This window comes from Fonsecaea erecta (assembly GCF_001651985.1).
Source record: "Fonsecaea erecta strain CBS 125763 chromosome Unknown Scaff1, whole genome shotgun sequence".
Taxonomy (NCBI): Eukaryota; Fungi; Ascomycota; class Eurotiomycetes; order Chaetothyriales; family Herpotrichiellaceae; genus Fonsecaea; species Fonsecaea erecta.
In genome coordinates, this window is record NW_017387244.1 from 327,010 (window position 1) to 349,548 (window position 22,539).

General features: G+C 53.0%; 6 protein-coding genes across 6 annotated transcripts; 4 read left to right on the top strand and 2 right to left on the bottom strand.

The window, feature by feature from the left end:
- Positions 1-665: 665 nt before the first annotated feature.
- Positions 666-1,724, top strand: AYL99_00097 (hypothetical protein; the record flags this gene model as incomplete). The annotated part of the gene is made up of 2 exons (XM_018831613.1): positions 666-957; positions 1,150-1,724. 2 exons carry the CDS (start codon positions 666-668, stop codon positions 1,722-1,724), a joined length of 867 nt encoding a protein of 288 aa, XP_018697492.1.
- A 1,397-nt stretch (positions 1,725-3,121) lies between these two features.
- On the bottom strand, positions 3,122-3,694 carry AYL99_00098 (hypothetical protein; the record flags this gene model as incomplete). The annotated part of the gene is made up of 2 exons (XM_018831614.1): positions 3,122-3,198; positions 3,331-3,694. 2 exons carry the CDS (start codon positions 3,692-3,694, stop codon positions 3,122-3,124), a joined length of 441 nt encoding a protein of 146 aa, XP_018697493.1.
- A 4,937-nt stretch (positions 3,695-8,631) lies between these two features.
- AYL99_00099 (hypothetical protein) lies at positions 8,632-8,944 on the top strand (the record flags this gene model as incomplete). The annotated part of the gene is made up of 2 exons (XM_018831615.1): positions 8,632-8,699; positions 8,752-8,944. 2 exons carry the CDS (start codon positions 8,632-8,634, stop codon positions 8,942-8,944), a joined length of 261 nt encoding a protein of 86 aa, XP_018697494.1.
- Positions 8,945-13,658: 4,714 nt separating this feature from the next.
- Positions 13,659-14,993, top strand: AYL99_00100 (hypothetical protein; the record flags this gene model as incomplete). Its single annotated transcript, XM_018831616.1, has 1 exon — positions 13,659-14,993. One exon carries the CDS (start codon positions 13,659-13,661, stop codon positions 14,991-14,993), a length of 1,335 nt encoding a protein of 444 aa, XP_018697495.1.
- Positions 14,994-15,664: 671 nt separating this feature from the next.
- AYL99_00101 (hypothetical protein) lies at positions 15,665-17,694 on the bottom strand (the record flags this gene model as incomplete). Its single annotated transcript, XM_018831617.1, has 6 exons — positions 15,665-15,873; positions 15,929-16,125; positions 16,179-16,468; positions 16,523-16,975; positions 17,026-17,407; positions 17,513-17,694. 6 exons carry the CDS (start codon positions 17,692-17,694, stop codon positions 15,665-15,667), a joined length of 1,713 nt encoding a protein of 570 aa, XP_018697496.1.
- Positions 17,695-19,101: 1,407 nt separating this feature from the next.
- AYL99_00102 (hypothetical protein) lies at positions 19,102-21,647 on the top strand (the record flags this gene model as incomplete). The annotated part of the gene is made up of 5 exons (XM_018831618.1): positions 19,102-19,339; positions 19,393-19,615; positions 19,690-19,959; positions 20,012-20,234; positions 20,295-21,647. The coding sequence occupies 5 exons, from the start codon at positions 19,102-19,104 to the stop codon at positions 21,645-21,647; spliced, it is 2,307 nt and encodes a 768-aa protein (XP_018697497.1).
- Positions 21,648-22,539: the final 892 nt, after the last annotated feature.

Genomic DNA, 22,539 nt, shown 5'->3' on the forward strand with positions numbered 1-22,539 from the left:
CGGAGGGCAGAAGCTGCGGTTCACCTGGACGTCGTTTCCTCCAGATCCGACCTTTGAAAGGAAACCCAGGGTCGAAACTCGTTGGGTTCATTCTCGACAGCGAACATGACCAGATGGTTTACCTTCAAACAGGCCGTTGGAAGTTCGAGTCAATAGCGTTCACAATCACTTGTTTCCCTCTTTCGACGCGCAAGAGCTGTTTGCTTACTTTTTGGCCCGGGGGTACTGACGTCCATGACTGTATCACCATCGATTCAGGTCTCACGACATGTCGACACGCCCACGTCCACCGCCTCGAGAGGAGCAAAGGAACTTGCCATTGACAATTACTTTACTGGTTGCATTGTATTCTCCGAGGGTTCACCCGTTACAATTCAACTCATTCCTGATCATCAGGTTTGGTACAAAATTTCTCAGGCCTTGGCTGTGAGTCAAGAGCACAGCGCGCACATCCCCTGAAGAACTCGCAAGCTGTTTTATGATCTGGCCTTCAACTAACCCTCTCAGTTGATTCTTCTCATTTCTACCGACTCGCGAAGCCCTCCTCAAGTCGCGTCCATCCAATCTATAGCAATTTCCTCTTTTCCCGAAACCTCTCATCCGTTCCCTTTCAATACTCCTTCACCAGAGACCTTGCCACCGCTTTGATTCACCCTCACAACACGATGGCTCCACGCGTATTTCCCATCTCCATCCTTCTTATCCTCTTCTTCGCGTTCACTTCATGTGTCAATACCCACACGGGAGTCGCCACGACGTTGGCCTCTGTTTCGGCATCATCAACCACCGATCCACCTGCTCCCACTTCAGCTGCATACACGACAACGGAGGTCTATACACCCTTTGCGATTTGCGCCACTGGAGGAGGCGACTGGTACATCGACCCGCCCACGGCCACTCAGCTGGTGGACTTGTTCTGTAATCAAGCATACGAGCCAGGGGCTCTTCCTCCACAAGGTAAAGTGCATCTGGTTTTGTGGTTGATATCAGCTTGACCTCGATCATTCTTCACTTCGGCATTACTGTCTCTCACATCACCTCTCCTGAGGTCGTGAGATTACCCTACCCTTCTTCTTGTGACCCGTGATTTCACATTGCTGCACCTTGTATTCCATTTCTCGGCCCATCCTTACTCTGAGGCTGTGACAGGTGAAGAATTCGATTTGAATGAGTATCCAACGGACCTCATATCGCTCACAGAGAATGGCGCGGACACCCACACCGAGGCTGACATCACAGACACGCTCAACTCGCTGTCCAATAACAACAACGCCAACATCACCCTCCATCTCATGGAGACAACACCAAATTACACCCTCACGGAGCTGTCAGGGATTATCCTGGCGCTGCGGCTGGTGCGTTGGCGGCCCACGGTGGTCGACAACGTGACGTACATGTCGGGGTCGCAGGCGCAGTGCGACCAGGACGTGCGGCAGGACCAGTGCCACGCCGGCCTGCACCGCGTCATCGACCAGTGCCAGTGGAACAGCCACTACTTTGGCGGCGTCAACTTCTGGATGACCGCCTGCGCGATGTACAGCGTCCAGGTCGCCAACTGCTCGGGGAACTGGCTCGATCCCAACTGCGACCTGTGGCACCGCAAGTGGCCCGGCGTCGGCAGCGGGCCGGATCCGGCCTTTCCGATCACCACCACCAACGCTGGCGCCGCCGACATGGGGACGGCCTTGATCAGTGTGCCCACGACCAGGGTGTGGAGGGCCTGAGATTGTCCAACAAGGGGACGGGTTAGGAGGATTTGTTCCTGGCAAGCATTGGGACGTGATGTATTCGGCGGGGGGCGAGGCAGGAGTTCTTGATATTGAGCGCGCAGGATAGCCAAGACGGTTGAATGGCTCTTCCCGGGCCAGGGTAGGAGGGCACCGATAGGGGAGAGGTCAAGTGACTGTGCTTCTGCTTGTGCTTGTACTAGCGAGCGAAGAACCAGCGACATTGTACTGTGCAACGACGGTCAACGTTGCCATTTCCAATAACAACAACAGCAACAAGAACAGGGTGGTACTGGCAATAATATCTATCAAACACGCGACTCCTGTGGGGGGATGGGGGAGGGAGGGCTTCCATGACGAGGGCTAGTGAGGCCCAACAACAGACAAACACATAGGTAAAGGAGCATGAAACTCTCCACTCATTCCGCAACAACATAAAGCCCATCCCAGACCCACCTTTACCTCCACCGTGCGCATAGAGCGCGTGTTTTATCGATAGCATGTAGTTAGTGCTAAGCAAGAAGGAAGGTCTCCAATGGTTGTTGGACGAAACTGTCTTGGGCGGGAGGAAGGGAGGGAGGCGGACGACACAGAATACATAGATAGATAGATGGACAAAAAAATAGTATAAATCCACCGGGTCGGGTCTCGTCGTTGCGTCGTGTCGTGTCGCGTCGAGAGACACGCGGGTAGAAGACCAACAAGGTGTTTGCATGAAGGGGACGATGCAAGAATAGAGAGACACACGAACACGAACATCAATATCTTATCTGAATACATATACATATACATATATATGCACACCGTGGAGAGAATTTAATCCTTCATCGACAGGGCGGCAGGGAGGGAGGGAGGGAAAGTCAAGAGGCCCAAAGATGCCAATGAAGAAATGCGCCGTGTGTAAGTAAGTCGTCGGTCGTATCGATCGACAATAGAAAACTCGCCCCTCGGAACGGATGGTGGACGATGGATGAGACGAGTGAGATGGTAAAAAGCAAATTGGTCAGGCAGTCCTAAAAGAGAGAGGGGGGGGGGAATGTGGGATGAATGTGATTCGGTATACATGTGCTTCCAGCACCCAGCAACACGACGAATCCTCCCCTTCCCTCTGATGCTGAACCTACAACCGTTGCCACATGCATTCATTCATTCGTAGGACATCATGTCTCCAAAAGAATGGATTAAAACAACGTCAAAAAAGACATCACGGCAAATTCCAATATCATGCTTCAGGCCTGGATGCTGCAGTCGTCAATCACGCGGTAGGACACACCCCAGCATTTGCAGAGCCCTCGGTCCCCTAAGATGTTTTGTTATGGCTTGGTCTGCCTCGATCTGCCTGCCATATGTGTCCCGCTCGTAGATGTGCCTGAATTGAGGAATTCAAAAGCCCCCTACAGGCTGAACTCCAGCCTGTTGCCAGCGTAGTCTCTCGCGAAAAATCGTTGCGGATACTCCACGCCTTGGGCTCCTTTGCGAAGGCCAGTGGCGTCAGTTCACAGCATTCCTCGCACAATAATGATGATAATAATAATAATAGCCTGGAACGTCTCTTGGACGATTCCAGCTAGGACAGTCGCAAAAGTGGTCGAGAAATACTCACCTGAATTGACCTCTCCAGGCTGATCCGCCTCGGTCGGGGCCGCCTCGCCTCCTCTCATGAAATGGTCCCAGATTCTCTGTCTCAACTGCAGAAGGGCCTCTGGAGACGCCAATTTGAAGCACGGATGTCTCGAGGAGCGCTTCTCGAAATCCGAGGGTGCCCCAAAGGCAACGTGTACCTGCTGTCCCGAGGAGCCAATGTCGAACCATGCCAAGGTGCCCTTTTGCAAGTGCGGGACCGGACGCGGCGTGAGACCCATAGTTGTCCCGTAGAAATCGTTGGCTTGGTCGAGCGTGCCGGCCGGAACAGTGAGATTGACGTGGGCGAGGCCCGTGATGAGTGAGGTTGAGTCGAGAGATCCCATGGTTGCTGGCTTCCCAAGGGCCGATGAATGCGTTGAGGAGAAAGAGGGTCGTGATGTTCAGCTCAACCTGTCTTTCTTATTGTCTCTTTTCTTTTTCCTTGCCTTTCCTGGCTCGGGCTCGCTTTCCAGGTTGATGGAATGAGGAAAGTCTTTGGCCTGACAATGGAATTGAAGGCGGGAAAAGACGCCGAAAGAGGGGGTGCTGCTTGTCGGTGTTTGCTCCGGCTTCTCCCACAAGGAGCTGAGATTTCGTCTGACCAGGACGTCTGACCGTTAGAAACCATGTGAGACCTCGTCTTTTTGCCAGAGTTTCTCCCGAGTCGAGGTGAATGATGGGCGGTCAGACGGAAAATCCGGTCATTGGCGGGTAGCGGTCAAATACCGACACACATTTCGCTTAGCCGAACAAACCAGCGTCAAGCTCTACCAATGATGCCACCAGCTTCCAGAGTCGCGAGGTGCTCACGTACAGGGAGGGAGAATGGTTGTTTCATCTAGTAGGGGAGATCCAGAATATAGGAGAGCTCGATCACAATACCATGATACTTGCTCTGTTGTGTTCTCGCAACCGTCAGAATTCCTTCTTCCGGGCTCGCCGACCACCCAGTGTTGCCTGCTCTTCGCCAGCCAATGCATCTCTGAAGCACAGAACATAGACATCATGGAATGCTGTATCACGAACCTTCACTCCATAAGAGCCTCATAGACTTCCGCACACGTTCATACCCTATTTCCCAACCTCGACAGACACTTACCTTCCCAGGATTAAGAGTAGGGCCGGGGGAGCGCATTCACCTCACCCACCATGAGTACCAAGATCCTAGAGATGGTTGTGGCCTTTCTAGCATATGGGATTCCCAGGATTTTGGACACAAAAGCTATGACGACGGTGGAAAGGTCGCTTGAAGAGAAATGAGAGTATCTCTGGGAAGCCGTCCATACAATGACCGCCAAATGGTACCTTTGCTCGGGGTCGAGATCCATGATCGCGAGACTTGGGTTGGGGACAGCAGAACATGAGGCCAACAGCTGAAGAGGCAGTTAGACCTCGGCGTCTTATAGGTGAGTTCGACCTGGATGGCGTTCGTGCATCCTGACCGCTTCTTCTTGCAGGCAGGTGCCATACCAATCAAGGTTGACCACTCCCTAATTCGACACGGTCCCGTCCGCCTGACGGTGGGCTTGAGAATACCCGGGCAGATGTGGAGTAAGCGAAGAGGCTGGCACGGCAGCAATGGCAACGCGATGCTCTTGGTCATGCAGTATCATTAGTCAATTCTGCTTTTCACGAGACCCAAACATTACGTCGATGTGCCAGTGCTCTGAGTTCTGGCAGCAAACACGACACTAGGTGGTCATCTGTTGGAGCAAGGGGACATGATTCATGTCAGAAAAATGGCAGAGTTTGGGACATTGGTGGCCAGCCTTCAGCGGACAGGTGGTGGGCAGAATCCTAAGGCATCACTCTGAAACTCCATCTCTTTGCTTTGGCAGAGGAGCTCACACCTGACCTGCTCTAGTTTATGTCAAACAAGATATCCTCGCAGGTTTACTTGGTCCCCGGCCGTGTTCCAATTTTGTGGGGTGCTCGACATCAAGCACCAGGGGAGGCATCCTGAAGGTTTGGACAGGGGTGGTTCTAGCTTTTCAAAATGACAGAGCAATATGCCGGCAGCTGTCGACGCAACATTGGATGTGGATGGAAGTCTTCCGGAACAAATGAGGGAGGGTCACTTGTAACTTGGTAGACGATCTTCATCTTCCTGGGCAAGCCGGGAAAAAGCACAGCTTGAAGACTTACGAGCCCACCGGTGCATCACCGACATGAGCTGGCTCTCGGATACCCATTGATTAGAAAGTGGTGCATGCCAGGGTTCACTGTGCCAATGTGTGCCGAATTTGAAGGAGAACGGGCCCCGTTGATGTCGCGCAATACCGTTGGGAATGGGGGAAGCCACCAGATGCTACCGCGCGGGAGCTTCCTCGCAATCCTGAAAAGCGAAGATCTTCCCACTTGAAGTCGTAAAACATGGGCCGTTCTCGTATGGAAGATCAATCAGAAGTGAGGCTCATTGACCCTGGTGAGACACCGCGGATTGTTAGAGGGTTGATCCCTGGCCAGAAAAAGCAATCGGCCCCCGTGATGGATGACGTCGTTGTGTACCTTGGGCCCTTGTTGGTTTTTGCCCCGTGCAAAGAGAATTCCTCATGACGACTAGATACCTGGGTCGTCCTCGCTGCCTGAGGCAAGCCATGTAGCAAATAGGTCTGTGTGATGTTGCCGCCCAAGCCGTCTGTCTATCGAGTGGCCGGTCTACAGCATCACGCCCAACCGTCATTCCGTAGAGAGAGACAAAAAACACCACATGAGGGGCCGAGGAAGAACCCTTCTTTTATATCTGGTCGACGCAGGGACTTCATCCCCCAAATCAACGCCAGTCCCTGCATAGGAGGAAGCTCGTGTTGACAGAGTGGTTATCGTGCGTCAAGCATTACGGGGCGCAACAGATTTCCGGGTCGTTAGTGGCTCGCTCTCTTTTTCGTAACGATGTTGGTTACTATTGTCCAGGCCATACGACCCATCCATTCTCTCCTTCTCTAAAGGTGTCAGGAGTACTGTCCAAGAAGTAATTGGCGGGCTCACACCGCGTAAGTCTTTCGGGTAATTAGACTCGCGTCCGAACATTTGCTAGAGTGTGCTTGTCAATATCCCGGTCACCAGGCGACTCTCGTGTAACGCTATAGGCCGCACCCACACCAGGTCAGCCTACTTGCGGCGTGCGACGCTCGAAAATATCCGAATCTTCAGCGGCTACTCAAGCGGCAAGGGCAGACTAAGAACAACGATCTTTCTCGTACTGTACATATGTTGATATGCCACACTCGACCCACCCGGTGACTCGCCGGGATTCAACGCGACGAGGAATTCGCAGAGGCAGATGCTTGAAAGGTCAACGCGCATGTCAAGATTGGTCGTCGAGGTCAGACATGGGATTGCCATCGTTTCGATGCCCGAGAGGCTCTCTAAACTGCTTGGGTAGGTTCTTCACCGGCCGGCTCTCGACAAAGGCGACCCCAAGGGTTGACTGCGATAAGCATCATCGCCTGCTTGGAGTTGCAACGGAGTAAGTGAAACTTGGAATGTCGGCGTGACTCGACCGATGGCGAACTTCGGTTGGAAGATATGATGTCGATCGGACAGAGAGAATGAGTGATCAACGACGTCAAGCCGCAGCTGCTAAGTGGCCCAGTTAAGCCACAGGAGGCATAGCGGCTCCTCCGTGGCCACCCCCCCTTACACAAGCGGCTGCCTGGGCCCGCCTTCCGTCCCAATCCTCTTGGCCCTCCACCATCTTTCGCTTGCCCTAGGCGGTGCGATTCCCGGCTATCCGTCCGTCAATTTTCGTTGCCTCTGCCGCCCCCATAGGGTCTCTCTTCCTTAACTGGAATGATCCCTGGGTTTGAGGGTCCAGGGGAGCCTATGCCCTGCCTATCCACCACGTTGCTCCCTTCTGGGTGAACAGCCTTGCCTAAGGTTACCGTCGCCCGTCCCATCTCATCATAATTTGCCTTCACTGGTGACGCCTTTGCTCGCCACCACCACCACCACCACCACCTCGTGGCCGCCATCGCTTGCATTCTATCTCGACGCTTGCCGTGTCATCGCCCCTCCCCCGAACCCTCGGCCACTGATTCGTGATATACCGGTAGACAAAGCGACAGGAGCGACTGAAACACGCAGAGGCGTCTGACCCTCGCCTCTCTTCGTGAAACCCCCTCCACCGAACAAAAAGCAATCCAAGCACCCAGCGTCTCATCCAATCCCAAACAGCCCACCGGATGGCTGGCAATCTCTGACTCCCAGGAGGCAACACTGTTGTTGATCAACCCGCCGTGGTCCACCAGAGGCTCGAGGTCACGACGTAACTTGCCCAGCGATCCGTGGGACAACTTACCCAGATCCACAAAACCATAGCTCACCACCACTCAGCCGCCTCATCTCGATTGCTCGACGGTTCAGGACTGACCGCAGCTGTGTACACAGCTCGCCAGGACACTCACCCGCTCAGGCCCTTCACGTCTGACTTTTCAGGTTCCGCTCTTGGGCGAGAGGGAGCCCATTATTTTGCTCCCTAGCAGTTAACTTTCCCCTTTGACGATCAGGTTATCCACCCTCCATCCATTCACGATAATCATCCGCTTCGCTCACTTCGCCGACCCTGGTTGCGACCTGGTAACCCTGGTGCCCTGCCTTCGTCCCTCCCACTGCGGCAACCGCGTACCCTCCCTCCCCCAAGGTCCCAAATACTTCGTCAACCCACCCGTGCCGTCTCCGGGTCTATCTGCTGGCCGAAAAGCATCCTACACTCACACTTCCACAGCCTTCCCCTTCCAGCCAAAACCACGGACTACCTCTCTGGCTTATACCACCTGAGCGGGTGCCACCGCTTTGGATGCTCGAAATACCTTGGGACTGGCGCAGGCCTAGGTCAATGCGCTCGTCTTGAATTGCACACAAGGCCAATGCGTCATTCGGCAACTCCAGAACGTCGGTCAAGCAAGATTGGGACAACAAGCTGGACCACCAGCGCGTCGGCAACAGATACTTCAAGACTGGCCGACGCCAGATGCAAAGCTCCCCATCACCATCGCCCACGGCTACGGCAGCCTTCCCTCAACCAGTCTCTATGACTGCGCACGAACCAGCAGGCATAGCACACCGCCCATCTATATCTCCTCCATTATCCAGTGCTTCCTCCTCTTCTTCCGAATCGGACTTCCCGCAATCCTCCTCACCTCGGCCGGTCTCGCGAAGGACGCGGATCGAAAGACCTCGACTGGGAGACAGGCAGAGATCGAATACCATCATCGTACCCAAAGGTCGAGACGTCGTCCAACGAGAAAGACCCCAGTATCCCCCCGACGACGCCAGAGCAATGAGTCCCCGACGGAACAGTGAGGACATCGAACGAATCGAGCGTGGGCTTCGCGAGACTCTGAAAGAGTAGGAGACAATAGCTTCTATGGAGTGCTTCAGGTACTAACTCGATTTATAGGCAAGCGCGAAACCTGCAATCTTCGCTCGCCGCTTTGGCCGAAAAGATCGACGAGGTCAAGAATGACCACGACAAACTCGAGACAGAGAACCGGTTCCTCCAGGATTACATCGGCGGCTTGACAAGAACGATGTCGAGAGACAACCTCGGCCGAAGTGCAAGCACCAGCAGCAAGCAGAAAGGCAAACGATGAACCCACGACCGTTACGACACCCATATCTGTTTATTTCCCTTGACCATGTTGGCCAACAAGGCATGTCTGGTGTTTCGGTCGCAAGCATGGCAATCAGATGAAAGAAAAAGGAACGGAAAAATCATCAGGCCTCGATATTCTCAGTACACGCCAGAGATATGGAGGGCCTCACGGGTGGACGAGTTGTTGTTTTTGTCAACCACTCCACATGTCTTTTATGATACCCACGCCCATTTTACCACGCTGGCCGAGCACCAGTCGCAGAAAGAGTAGAATTGATTATCGTCACCATCAACATTATCATCATCAGCAAGCAGCAGCAGCAGCAGCGGGAGTCAGAGCAAATCCTCCCATCCCTTTTGGTCGTTAGCAGGTGCCTTCGCCGTTCTTGTACAACAACATCTACTGGCTAGGCTTTACGGAGTTCATTGGCGCAAGGGTTTTGTGGAGTTCACTCATTTATCCTACTGACGCCAGTAGGAATAGGCAGGTAATTGGACCGGATCAGTCCAGTCGACTCAGTCACCCAGCGTTGTCATAGCCTTTCGGTCAGAGAAAGGGTGATAGGACGGTGCGTCCGCGGCATGATGCTCCCTCTAGCAGAGGCAAGAGGTTGCCATCGCGCCGTGGAATTGGTATAGTCAAGTGCAAAATGGATCAAATGCACAATTTTCTCCTTTATTCTATCTGGGATCCCTTTTATCTTGACCATCTCGGGCTCGATTCAGTGATTGCCGTAGCTTTGTTTCTGCCTCTCCCCGCTGCATATACCGCGACCCATTACAGCCTCGCCTATCATCACTATCTCTTGCAGTCATCCCTAAGAAGTGCTCGTCAGCGGAGGCACATGGTTTGTTTCTCCTTCATTTCATCCCACCGTCATATGGCCAATTTGCCCTGTGGTTCTTTGCTTAGCAGGCTGCGTCCGTTGTCAACCTCCGCGATTCCTGTTTCCCCAACATGGCATCTTTGGATCATTGCTGAGATCGACAACTGGAGAAGTCCCAATTATTCGTTCTCAACCCGCGGCGCATTCACACCGAGAGTGAGTAAAGACATTGCCCCGCGCACGGCCTGCGCTTCGTCCGTCTCTAAGTGGTGGGATGGACGGAGTTCTGTTCCCCCTGGCACGGGTGTCGCCGAGAAGGGCAACCTCATGCGGCTGAGTCTCGAAAGGTCGAACGCCCGGGCTTCTGGGCGAGATCAAGTCCGTACGGTGGGCATGGGGACCAGGTAGCTAGGTAAGAGCCCAGGCTCTAGAACTGTCCGAGTCCTTCTTTATTTGGACTGCGCTTGAGTCTTCAGTCCCTTACCAGTCACGCCCTCGAAGCCCGAGCCTGGGTGGGTAAGTCGGTGGCCTGTGTCTCTCCCTGTCTGCTCGAAAATTGGTATGGACGTGTGCCGAAGCAAGGCACATTCTTGACCGTTCCGTCGGTTTCGCCGAAGACAAAAATTCAGCGGGCTATTGTTGTGATTGTCTTACCTTTGAATTGTCTTGGCCACTCCAAGGGTAGCGAGTGATGCAATAGGTGTGCCCCTTCCCACCCTTTTGTTCCCCTTTGATAACGAGGGAAACGGCACCGTATAGGACGCTGTCTCACGTCTGACTGGCTGGTTGGCTGACGAAGAGGCCCAGATCTGGATCCAATTCGGTCCTTATCGAGGTAGATTTGATGGTGCTTTCCGGTTTCTTCGAAGAAGCTGAAGAGCTTGAGCGACTTATGTATGCTTAGATATCCACGCGCGTGGCTTGGCCGATTCTTCGACACCAGCGTAGGAAGAGTGGAGCTTGTCCCAATACTCCGGGATACGAAGTTTGAGTTAGTATTCGTGATTGCACTGCTGAAGTTGACTGGGGCGTGGTTTGTTTCGAGCAGCCTAGGCTGGCTCCCTGTCGGCCCAGGTCTGATATCTGAGCCAACAACCCTCGAATTCTGCTTCCACTCCGCAGTGCTCGCTCCCGATGTTGAAATAGTGGATGAGATTGAAGCGAGACAGGAGTCAAATGCATGCCTGTATCGATCATTCACAGGGCGCTCCCGGACGTCAACAGCGTCTCGTCCTCTTCATTTGTCCAACATCTCTTCCCTCGTGCAACGGTTCACAGCATGCAGGTCCTGAGCGGCAGTCCAGGTTCTCTGCCCGAGGAGGAAGGAGTAGTGAAAGCAAAAAGGCCTGTCTAAGCCGCTCAGCCTTGTGCAGGGGAAGAACTTAGCAATCAGAGTACCGAACCAAGGTATTGAACACTGTTCAGAGCATTCAGCTCAGCCTCGTCGACCACAGATAGCCTTGCCTCCAACCTCAATAATAACACTAACCCTAGAAGTGGCTGTTCTGTCCTCATTCTCTTTCCAGAACGACAATCCACAATTGATATTTAATGTGCCACCGGCCAACAGTCCCCAAGTGATGAAGACCCTCACGCTGATCTCTGTAATCCCTATCACGCTGTTCTCCCCATTCTTAAAGGCATGCACAATAGGCGTTACCGAGGACGTTCCCGGAATCGACATCGAGGTCCATTTCGTGCAGGAGGTCACCTGCGGTGGCATCGGTAGGTGTTGGGAAGGTTCCTGCCACAGCGGACATGGCAGGGTGACCAGGAGCCCATCAGACTCAAGTTTGTAAGGCTCCTTCGAAGAATGCCTGGAGCGTTAGGGGTTGTGGCCAGGACGAAGTCGTCCTGCCTCGCCTTTGTAGCAGCCTGTTGTCGTGTCTGGCCCTGAGGTATCCTGCGTGGTACACATCTGGGATCTGCAGTGCTTTCTTATCGATCTGGTTCGAATCTAACCGAGCTCTATGGACACAGGGAGATTATTCTCCCATCGCTGCTGAATCTTTGGTGTGATGACCCATCACCCTCTTCGAAACTAGATTTTCTGTATCGAAATGTCAGCGGGAGGCGAACGGGGTATTTTGCTGAATCGCATTCGGAGATAAATTATGAGCTAAATGGAGTCAAGAGACGCTTCTTAATCGATCCGGTGATTCCCTTTGAAGTAGAACCATTCGAATATGCTGTTCCCCGACCTGTAGCGGCCGTAGGAAGAGACTGGAATTGGCCGCTATGCTTGAACAAGCTATTGTGGAGGCCATGTGTAACGGTAAGACGGATGAAAGCGCCGGTGGGGGCTGTGGCTTGTCGATAGCGATGGTCTCTGGGCTTCAATCAGATGATATCAGAGGGAGGACTCTGATCACGTATGAGAGACATACCTGACTGTCGCTCTGTCTCGAGATATGGATGGCGAGTCAACGCGGGCGTCAGGTGCAAGATTCATCAGGTCGCCAACCTCGAGATTGTGCTTGATGCTAACAGACTGCTGTAGGCTTGAGCGTCAACACAAGGTCGTCCCAATGGTCTGAATGAGTACCTAAACATTTCTCGCTTGCTGACTGTGCAATACTGTAACTAAGGTACATGAGAATAATATACCAGCCCCCATTTTGTTGGCCGTCCCCTGATAAATATACCCCTGGCTTCATCCGCCTTCGTACGCAAGAATGTCTAAACTTCCAAGAAAGTCAATGGAGAGCGAGCACCGTCAAAAATACGATTCAGAAATACGAGTTCCACCGACTCTAAAATATCATCGACTTTGGGCCCTTTATGGATAAATTTGGTCCCCCACATTCGCTAGATGCTGGAGCTTCAACTTGAGAGGCTCGCCTTATCTTTCAACCATCTGCTACAGGACCATCTTTGTACCTAGTGACCCGCCATCCAGCCCCTCGACGGAACAACCTTACGGCCCTATCGCTATACCCCCAGAGCCAGACTTGTCAGAAAACGGACTCACCTCTGGTTCTCAATGGCGGCATCGTGGAGCCGGGAGAAGCGAGCGTTCAAGCGGGACGCGTATGTCAAGTGGAACTATGTGAGACCTCGATCAAACATTCCCTTCTGGGAGATCTGCTAACATGCGATAGTCTTTGTCAATGCTTGGGCGTGTCGTCCGTTTGCGACCGCCGACTCCACCGTCCACAGCTGAAGACTGACTCGTAAGAGACCAACCGAATCCAGTTAACGCCAGCAAGCCGCCTATTACACATCCTCCTTCATCAATTCCGCTCTCTGCCATAGGATGGACATTGATCTGCATCGGCAGCACGTGGAGGGTCGGAGACGACACCGAGATGGCGAGGCTGAGCATGGTTGGTATCGGCCAGAGGACAAGAGATCTAGGACACACCGCGTGCCTCGGAGGAATTGGGCCCTCCAGACACGGGGTAGGTCGCCATCATCTGACGGTATAAGAAGGACTTGATTGTTCCGGTGGAAGTCTCAAGGAGGGGGTTTCCCGTCATCATATCTGGTGCGCAACTACCTCGCTCTCCCCCGTCTTCGTATCCAGCCAGCCTTGCATGTTTAAGCCTCGGCGTGGTCAGGAGTGTTGACTCGGTATTTTGTCATGGCTGCACCAAAGTTGGCGCGAATTGGCGGGAGCAAGGTTCGCAGTGGTTGTGTTACTTGCAAGTATGGCTTCCCATCTGCCTGTTTGCACTGAGAACGAAGGTTGACCAATTGTTCGGGAAAAGGGCCAGACATATAAAGTGCGACGAAGGGAGGCCCATCTGTCAGAGATGCATACGAAGCAAAAGAGAATGCAAGGGCTATGTCGATCTGGCCAAAAGCGTGAAGCCGAACAGAAAGGGACGGGCTTTTGTTGTCTACGTCCCGGAACCCCTCTACGCGTTGACCTCTCTTCCAGACATGGATTGGAGAGAAAAGCGGTCTTTCAACTTCTTTCGGAATCGAACCGCTGGTGAATTGTCTGGATACTTCTGTCCTCAGCTGTGGTCTCGCTTCGTGCTGAACACAGCCCATCATGAAGACGCCATCAAACACGCAGTGATATCCATTGGCGGTCTGCATGAGCTCTTCCTGCTGCCTTCCCCGTCCGAAGATGCTTCTCTGCTTGCATTTGCCATGCAGCACTACGGTAGAGCGATGCACCATGTGGTTAGGCTTGATACAAACAAATCGGCTCGGGCGGTTGACGTCGCGTTGACAGTGTCAGTCCTCTTCGCCTGCATTGAGATTCTTCGAAAGCATTTTGCCTCTTCACTGAGTCACATCCACTCTGGCATGAGGATATTAGCAGAGCTGGCTCGTCGCTCTGAGGATACCCCGGAGCACTACCTGCCGAGAAATCTGCTGGTTCAGATGTACCTCAGGCTGGACACTCAGGTCATGGAGTTTGGCAAGGACGGATTCCAAGCGCCTCCTGCTTTTGCGATCACTTCTGTCGATCCCATCCCGACCACTTTCAGTGATATTGATGAGGCTCGGTCATCTTTCGAGATGTGTCGCTACCAGATACTGCACTTTGCCCGCCATGTCCAAGCTACAAAAAGGGAGTGTGATTCGCCCAGCGTATATGTCCAGGATTACGATGGTCGGTACCAAGTGCTCCGACAGCACTACAATGAGTGGGTAATGTCCTTTCAACGCATGTTACAAAGAAAACGAACCCACGACCTCGCGGCTCTGACCCTCAAAGCTTCAAGCGTCGCTCTCGACATCATTCTAAACTCATGCCTGGAACCCCATGAAATGGTCTTCGACCTATTTACAGACAAATTTAGGAAGTTGCTCATCATTACAGAGGAGATAGTTCATGGGATGCAGCAAGACTCCAGACCGAGAAGATCACCTAAACATCTAGAAGTCTCTTGCCAAGATGGCGTTCCGGGTGCATTTCCATCAAGTTCGAATCACGACACCAAGCCTGTCATATGCATGAACCTTGGAATCGTCCCGCACCTCTATATGGCCGCAACGAGATGCCGAGAACCAGATATTCGACAGAGGTCCTTGTATCTTCTGAAAACTATCAAGAGGCGGGAGGGGATTTGCGACAGCGATATGCTAGCAGCCTTTGCGCAGAAGCTTGTCCTTGAGGAGGAAGACGGAGCTCGACGACAGATGCAAGGGGTGAACTGCGATCCCAAAAGGCAGATCAAACTTCATTCGTCGACACAAATCCCGGAGACGGTCAGGATCCCAGTTTCACTACACCGACCGCGAGATCTTGACGCAATATGATTAACAAGACCAGTCGGCCAGAGTATTATCGATCAAAGTGACAGTTTGGGTTTTCGCGGCAGATACAGCTACTAGGCAAAAGTTCTCGTACCCCGGCCATTTTACACCAAAACCCACTGTTTTAACACAACAATACCTCCATAACTTAGGCGTCAACCTACCGTTATATTTAAGTCTGACATAGATAATCATAAAAGCTTTGATTTATACATATAAAATTCTACGAGTCCACCGCTGTGGAGTGGGAACTCAAAATATTCTGTATTCCTCTCTGGATTACTCACTCTACAGGTATGAATTCGCAAAATCTTGTATAAAGACTTTAAGCTCTCATAATTATCTATGTCAGACTTAAATATAACGGTAGGTTGACGCCTAAGTTATGGAGGTATTGTTGTGTTAAAACAGTGGGTTTTGGTGTAAAATGGCCGGGGTACGAGAACTTTTGTCCTAGAACTGTAGATTACTCGGAATTTTGCAGATCACGGACACAAGCATCTACTGCTTAGGCGGGTTCTCCACAGTGGATTATGTCGGAAGGATAAATTCAACTGCCTCATCACTCTACGAGACCTGTTGACGGGTACCATAAAGTCTCACAAAATGACGATCCGGTGACCCCTCAACTTTCTCAGCAGCAAACGTGACTATTACTCGCCAGATATGGGCGCTTACACAACCTTTGTCTCAGCGGTCTTCTCCCTGACCTCGGAGACCTTCTCGTCGCTGCTATGGTCGATTCCTTGGAGCGCACTCAGGCGACGAGTGAGACCAATTTCAGCGTTGATCTGGGCCATGCGCTCCTGGTCGGCAACGGCAACACCACTAGATCCGAAAACAAGATCCATTTCCTCAAGACTGAGCTGCTTGGTCTCAGGGACTGGTGGATGCGTCAGTAAACCTTCCTGAAGAGGGTAATTCGTGGGCTTTCTTACCGAAGAACCAGATAAAACCTGCACCCATGGTGATCAAGACGCCAAAAAGAATGAAGGTACCGTATGTGATGCCGGTAATCATATCTGGGGTGACTTGACCGACGATGAAGTTGTTCATCCAGTTCGAGGAAGCTCCAAGGGCGATGCCGTACGGGCGAGCAGACAGAGGCCAGACCTCAGCGACGACGATCCAAGCACTGCATTAAGCGTCAACTTATAAACAAGAAATGGTTTTCCTGGTTTGACTTACCATGGACCCCAGGACCAACCGAAGTGGATGACGAAGAGCCACACCATGACAATAGCAGCCCAGCCAGCTGCGTGATGAGTGGGCCACTGGTGTTGATTCTTCGCGAAGATGACCGCAATGATGAAGTGGCAAAGACCCATACCAAGGGCACCAAGAGCCAGGGCAGGCCTTCGTCCGATTCTATCGATGTAGAGGATGGATGGGATGGTTGCCAAGAACATGGCAATACCGACCACTCCTGTTGCAAGAAGTGAAGTAGTGTTCGATGACAGGCCAAGAGAGGCGAAGATCTAAGCGCACGTCAGTATCTTGCGGACATGAAATTCATCGTGAGTGCCACCTACCTGAGGAGCATAGTAAAGAACGGCGTTGATTCCGGTCCACTGCTGGAAGAACATGGTCACCGTCGCGACAATAACTCGGCGGAACATGGGCATTGTCTTGAACAGAGATGCAATGGCAACAAATTGCAGCTTGATGGTGTTGATTGCTGTCATTTCCGACAGATGAGGGAAGTTCGCCTGAACGGTCCGCTTCTCGAACATGGACTGGGCCTTGATCTCGAGGAACTCGAGGTCAATGAGTTGATGATCGACCGGCAGAGATCGCAAAGTTGCCAATGTTCGACGTGCTTCCTCTTCGCGTCCATGATGGACCAACCATCTAGGAGTGAACGGCATCCAGATCATTCCGACAAGCAGGATCAAGGCAGGGAAGAGTTGAAGGGCTAGGGGCACGAGCCAGGCCGCCTCAGATTGGCTGTCGCCTGTTCCACCAATATAATTGGTGCCATAGTCCTGAAAAGGAGTCAGTGGAAGCATTACCAGACTCATGGAGATCCACCTACGATCCAGAAGCTGACCATGATGCCGAATTCGATGGCGAATTGTTGCACTCCGATGAGCAGACCTCGAAGCTCAGGAGGCGAGCATTCGGCGACGTACATGGGCACGATCATGGAGAGTGAGCCAACGCCCATACCGACTATAAATCGACCTCCAAGTATGGCTGAATGGCCAGCTTGGACAGCTGTGCATTGCACCACAACACCAATGATGAAGACACAAGTGTTCACCACGATGGCATATTTTCTGGAGATGATCTCGGCCAGGAAGCCGGAGTACAGAGTACCGGTCCAGGCGCCCAACTCAAGGATCGAGGTGAGCCACCCTTTCTTCGACTGGTCCGTGGTGTAGTCCCCCATGTGCCTATTGAAGGAGTTCATGGTCCTGTCGTTCTCGTCAGCCTTTGCAACCCCCAAGCAGCGGACATAATCGCCGAAGCAGGAGACAGGTCGTGAGACTCATCTGACGGGGAAAAGTGGTATGACTTACAGGACACCGCTGAAAACACCTTGGTTGTAACCGTAAAGGAGACCACCAATACAAGCAAAACAGGCAATCAGAAAGACTCGGAAGTTCCTGACCAACGCCTGCGGGCCAGCCTTGCCGGCCAGCTGCATACGTTGCTGCAGAGCAGCATCGGTGAATTGAGAGGTCTTTCCCGCGTGGACCATGTTTGCGACTGTACAACGACAGCGACAAATGATTTCTTGGAGTAATTGTGACTGGGGAGTGGTGGACTGCAGACAGACCGCCAGATGGGCGTGTCTTTGAACTTCTATATCATCGACAGCTGATCATCTCCATGTGCCGTCTTCCGCCTTCAGGCTAATTCGATCCCTGGAGAACACACATGGCGCACATGGACCATGTTACATCCACCTCAATCATATGTAACGATGGCAATTTCATTGGAGAGGAGGTGGGTATCCAGGCTAGCGGACGTGCAATCGGCAGAAAGCTCAGCGAAGCATTCATTGCACGGGAGGGCTAAGCACCACCAAGGCCAGATCAAGGAATATCCCTTAGGGATCGGCAGCTAGCATCCGTTTCAAAAACGCCATCGCAGCCACCAGGCTCCGGGCTTGTCTGACACATTCGATTAACATCAATCTGCGACCTCGACTCAACGAATACAGTGCCTAGGCCGTCACTGGGGAACGAAACTTGGCTCCTATGCTCATTGTCAGACCACCAATTTCTCCTCCCGTGTTCTGGACAGAACGTTCCGAGCTGGGTGTCATTGGCGGGAGACTCGCATGGGTATCTGGATAAATCGACCCCCTTGACCGTCGAATGTTCCATGCGGGTGTTCTATGGAATGACGAGATCAAACCTTGCAAGGACGGCACTCGTCCTGACTGCGCAAGGCCGAAAGGATCACGAGAGGACCGGGAAGCCCCCAGTTCTCCACAGAATGGACGCCTCCGCCTCCACAGTCACAGCTGGCAATTAGCCTAATTGACCGAAGTCATCATTTCCTGCAGCTGAGGGTAGGCAGACTTGCCATTTCCCCTCTCTTCTGTACTGTCTGCCCTTTTACTCGTTGGACAACTGAAGGAGTAATAGCGAGAGAGAAAACCCGAAGTGCAGATCCTGGTGACGATATATCCGTCGATGCTGGAGCTAGGACTTGCTGCCGTGATGCCCGTCCGTCCACCCGCCACCGGCCTTCGACTCTTTGGAGCTTACAACGCTCCAGAAAATGCTTAGTGGTGTTTTGCTTTCTCTTGCTCATCCAACGCAAGTCACCAGGAGGAATGGCAGAGATACTTTGTCAGTGCAGTCATAGGCATCGGCAATGGCAACAACTTGCGTCCCCCGGTCGCTCCCTGCCGGTAATTTAATACTGGAATGATCGTCCCTGCAAGGTCTGGTCTGCTCAAGGATGAATTCTCAATGATGGCTAATTCCTCATTGACCTGCTTGACAGGTCTTGCGGAGCATGGGAGGGGCATAGCGGACACAAGGTCGGTGATAACAATACCCTTATAATCCAGGATGGAGACCGTGAAGACATTTTCTTTTATCCGCTGTGTAAGAGCTTTTCGCAACTTCCCAGCGCAAAGGGCATTGAAACCATGGCAGCTACTGTGCTCGGCCTCCTCGCGCTGCTGGCTGTGCCGGCGGCAGCAGATTTGTTCCCGGACTGTGTCCATGGGCCTCTTGCAAACAATACTGTCTGTGATACGTCTGCCTCAGTGGCAGACAGAGCCAAGGCACTCATCGGAGCCATGACTCTGGACGAGAAATTCAACTTGACAGGCAACACGTCTCCAGGAGTGCCGCGTCTGGGAATACACAGCTATCAGTGGTGGCGTGAGTCTACCCAAAGGCTGGGGGCTTTACTCGTCGTACTGATCAGATATCAGAGGAAGCATTACATGGCGTGGCAAGTTCTCCGGGCGTGAGCTTCAGCCAAAACGGAGAGTGGTCATATGCGACCTCCTTCCCACAACCAATCCTGATGTCGGCGGCGTTTGATGATGCGTTGATTCACGCTGTCGCAACGGTTGTCAGCACCGAAGCACGCGCCTTCAACAATGCCAACAGGAGTGGACTGGATTACTGGACACCCAATATCAACCCGTATAAGTAAGTAGCCTTGCAGGCCAAGTTTTACACAGCCGCAGCGCCAGGAGTTCTGTTCTAACCGATCAATGTTGCAGGGATCCGCGTTGGGGTCGGGGCCAGGAGACCCCGGGAGAAGATCCTTTCCATCTCAAGTCTTATGTCGCTTCCCTGATCAATGGTCTCCAAGGTGGCCATGACCCAGCGATCAAAAAGATCGTAGCCACTTGCAAGCACTTCGTAGCGTACGACCTGGAGAACTGGGAAACAACAGACCGATACAACTTCGACGCCCAAGTGACCACCCAAGACCTAGCCGAGTTCTACATGCAGCCGTTTCAGACTTGTGCGAGAGACGCCAATGTTGGGTGAGTGAGATGTCGGCTAATGCTTGCGGCCAAGTCACTAACAAACCCATAGCTCGATCATGTGCTCTTACAACGCTCTGAATGGTGTGCCCACCTGCGCCGATCCGTACATTCTCCAAACAATCCTAAGAGAACATTGGAATTGGACGGGTGAGGGCCAGTACGTGACCTCTGACTGCGACGCAATCCAGAACATCTACATGCCGCACGACTATACAACATCCCGAGAGCAAGCCGTCGCCGATGCCTTGAAAGCAGGAACGGATCTTAACTGCGTAGGTCATCCTATGGCCTGTCCTTATACAACAGGCTGAATAGTGCTGACTTTGTCCAAGGGTACATACTACCAGACACACCTTCCTGTGGCGTATGAGATGGGGCTGTTCAATGAAAGCGTCCTTGATCAGACCTTGACCCGTCTATACTCTTCCCTGATACGCCTGGGGTATTTTGATCCTGCATCCGCCACTCCGTATCGCTCCCTCGGCTGGCAGAATGTTTCCACCCCGGCGTCGGAAGCTCTTGCATTGAAAGCCGCCGAGGAAGGCATCGTGCTCTTGAAGAATGACGGCACGCTGCCATTGTCTCTGCCAACAAACAAGAACACCACCATTGCTCTGTTTGGCGAATGGGCCAATGTGACGACACAGCTGCAAGGGAACTACTTCGGACAGGCTCGCTTCCTTCACGCGCCACTGTATTCCCTGGAGCAACTACCTCACGTCAACGTCCTCTACACGAGCAGTCAAGGCAGTATCAACTTCCCCACCACCGATAACTGGGATGACCTGATCTCGGCTGCTGAAGAGGGCGACATAGTGATCGTCGCGGACGGCATCAATGATGACGATGAAAGCGAGAGCTTGGACCGGTACGACATCAGCTGGGCCCCGGGCAAGATCGATCTGATCAACCAGGTCACGGCGATGGGCAAGCCCGTCATCTTGCTTCAGTTGGGTGACCAGCTCGATGACACTCCATTCCTGAACAACCCCAACATCTCGGCTATCGTCTGGGGTGGTTATCCGGGCATGGCCGGAGGTGATGCCCTCGTCAACATCCTCACGGGCAAAGTGGCCCCGGCAGGAAGGCTTCCCGTTACGCAGTATCCTGCCGACTACGTTGAACAGGTCGCGATGACGGATATGAACCTGAGGCCGAACGCCTCCTCTGGCAACCCTGGCAGGACGTACAAGTGGTACGACAATGCTGTTCTTCCATTCGGATATGGTCTGCACTACACCAACTTCAGTCTCTCGGCAGCTGAGCCTCAGCAGTCTTTCAACATTTCCAAGCTGGTGTCTGGCTGCGACCGTTCGACGTACAAGTACCTCGACCAATGCCCCTTCAGCACGTTCAACGTCAACGTCACCAACACGGGCAAAGTGGCGTCGGACTTTGTCACGCTGGGATTCATCAGCAGCCAGAACGGACCTGCGCCACATCCCATCAAGGAACTGGTGGCGTACCAGAGGCTGTTCAACATCACAGGGGGCTCGTCGCAGACGGCGGCGCTGAACTTGACGCTAGGCAGTCTTGCACGGCGAGATCAGAACGGAAACCAGATTCTGTATCCTGGTGACTATGGATTGTTGTTGGATGTGCCAACCCAAGCCATGGTGAACTTCACCTTGACCGGCAGCCCGGTGACACTGGATCAATGGCCACAGAGACCGGCCAGTGGGTGAGGGATGGAAGGGGAGCCGGGAAGGACGGAACGAGGGAGACCCGAAGAGGCATATCCGCGATAGACAAATGATACCTACCTAGGTGTGTGCGGAGGATCACACATGCTTGGGAGGGCACTGGGATATGGATTGGAAGGTGTTGGGCTTGGTTCAGTAGAAGACGGAGTCAGGGCTAGTGAGTGAGGCCTAGTAGTGCCCCGGGTACGGTTACGTACTGCATAGGTAGTGACCGGTAGGTACTTGGTAGCGAAGTTAGGGATACCTAGCAGTGCCTTAGCAGGTACTCGTATTCCCCCAGGCAGCTTAGTTCCACCCTAGTCACTGCTGGCAGTATGCCTCCCACTGGGGGGAAGCGTCACCCCTCATCACATGCATGGGCCTTGGCTCCCCGTGCCTCTCTTTGTGCACAACCTCATCCAGTTCTTCGGGCCAGGATCAAGGATTAATTCAACCACCACCACCACCATCATCATCATCGAGACTTGACCTCTCATCCATGGCTTGACCGAGTCATTTAGCTCCCCCTTCTAAAGCGACCTTGCACTCCCTCCATCGTATCCCTCCTCCATTCAACACCTCCGACTCCAAAGCGAAGCAACGGGACCACACCACCAGAAGAACAGCCAGCCACCTGGCCACGCTGACTCGATCCCGCATACACTACTGCTCCTTCTCCACGGCCGTCAACTTCCAAATCCCTTCGGTGTACCCGCGTCTCCACCTGCCCATTCTCTGCAAACGAGGCTCGAGAACCGTGCCTATCTACCTCGTCGCCCACTCACTTACCACACCATCTATCGAACTAACCGGGTTTCTTCTCTGTCAAACCTAATCATCTCCTCGTCTCTGTTCGGTTTCGGCGCCCTCTCTTTGTGCTAGGAGAAATCTTTGG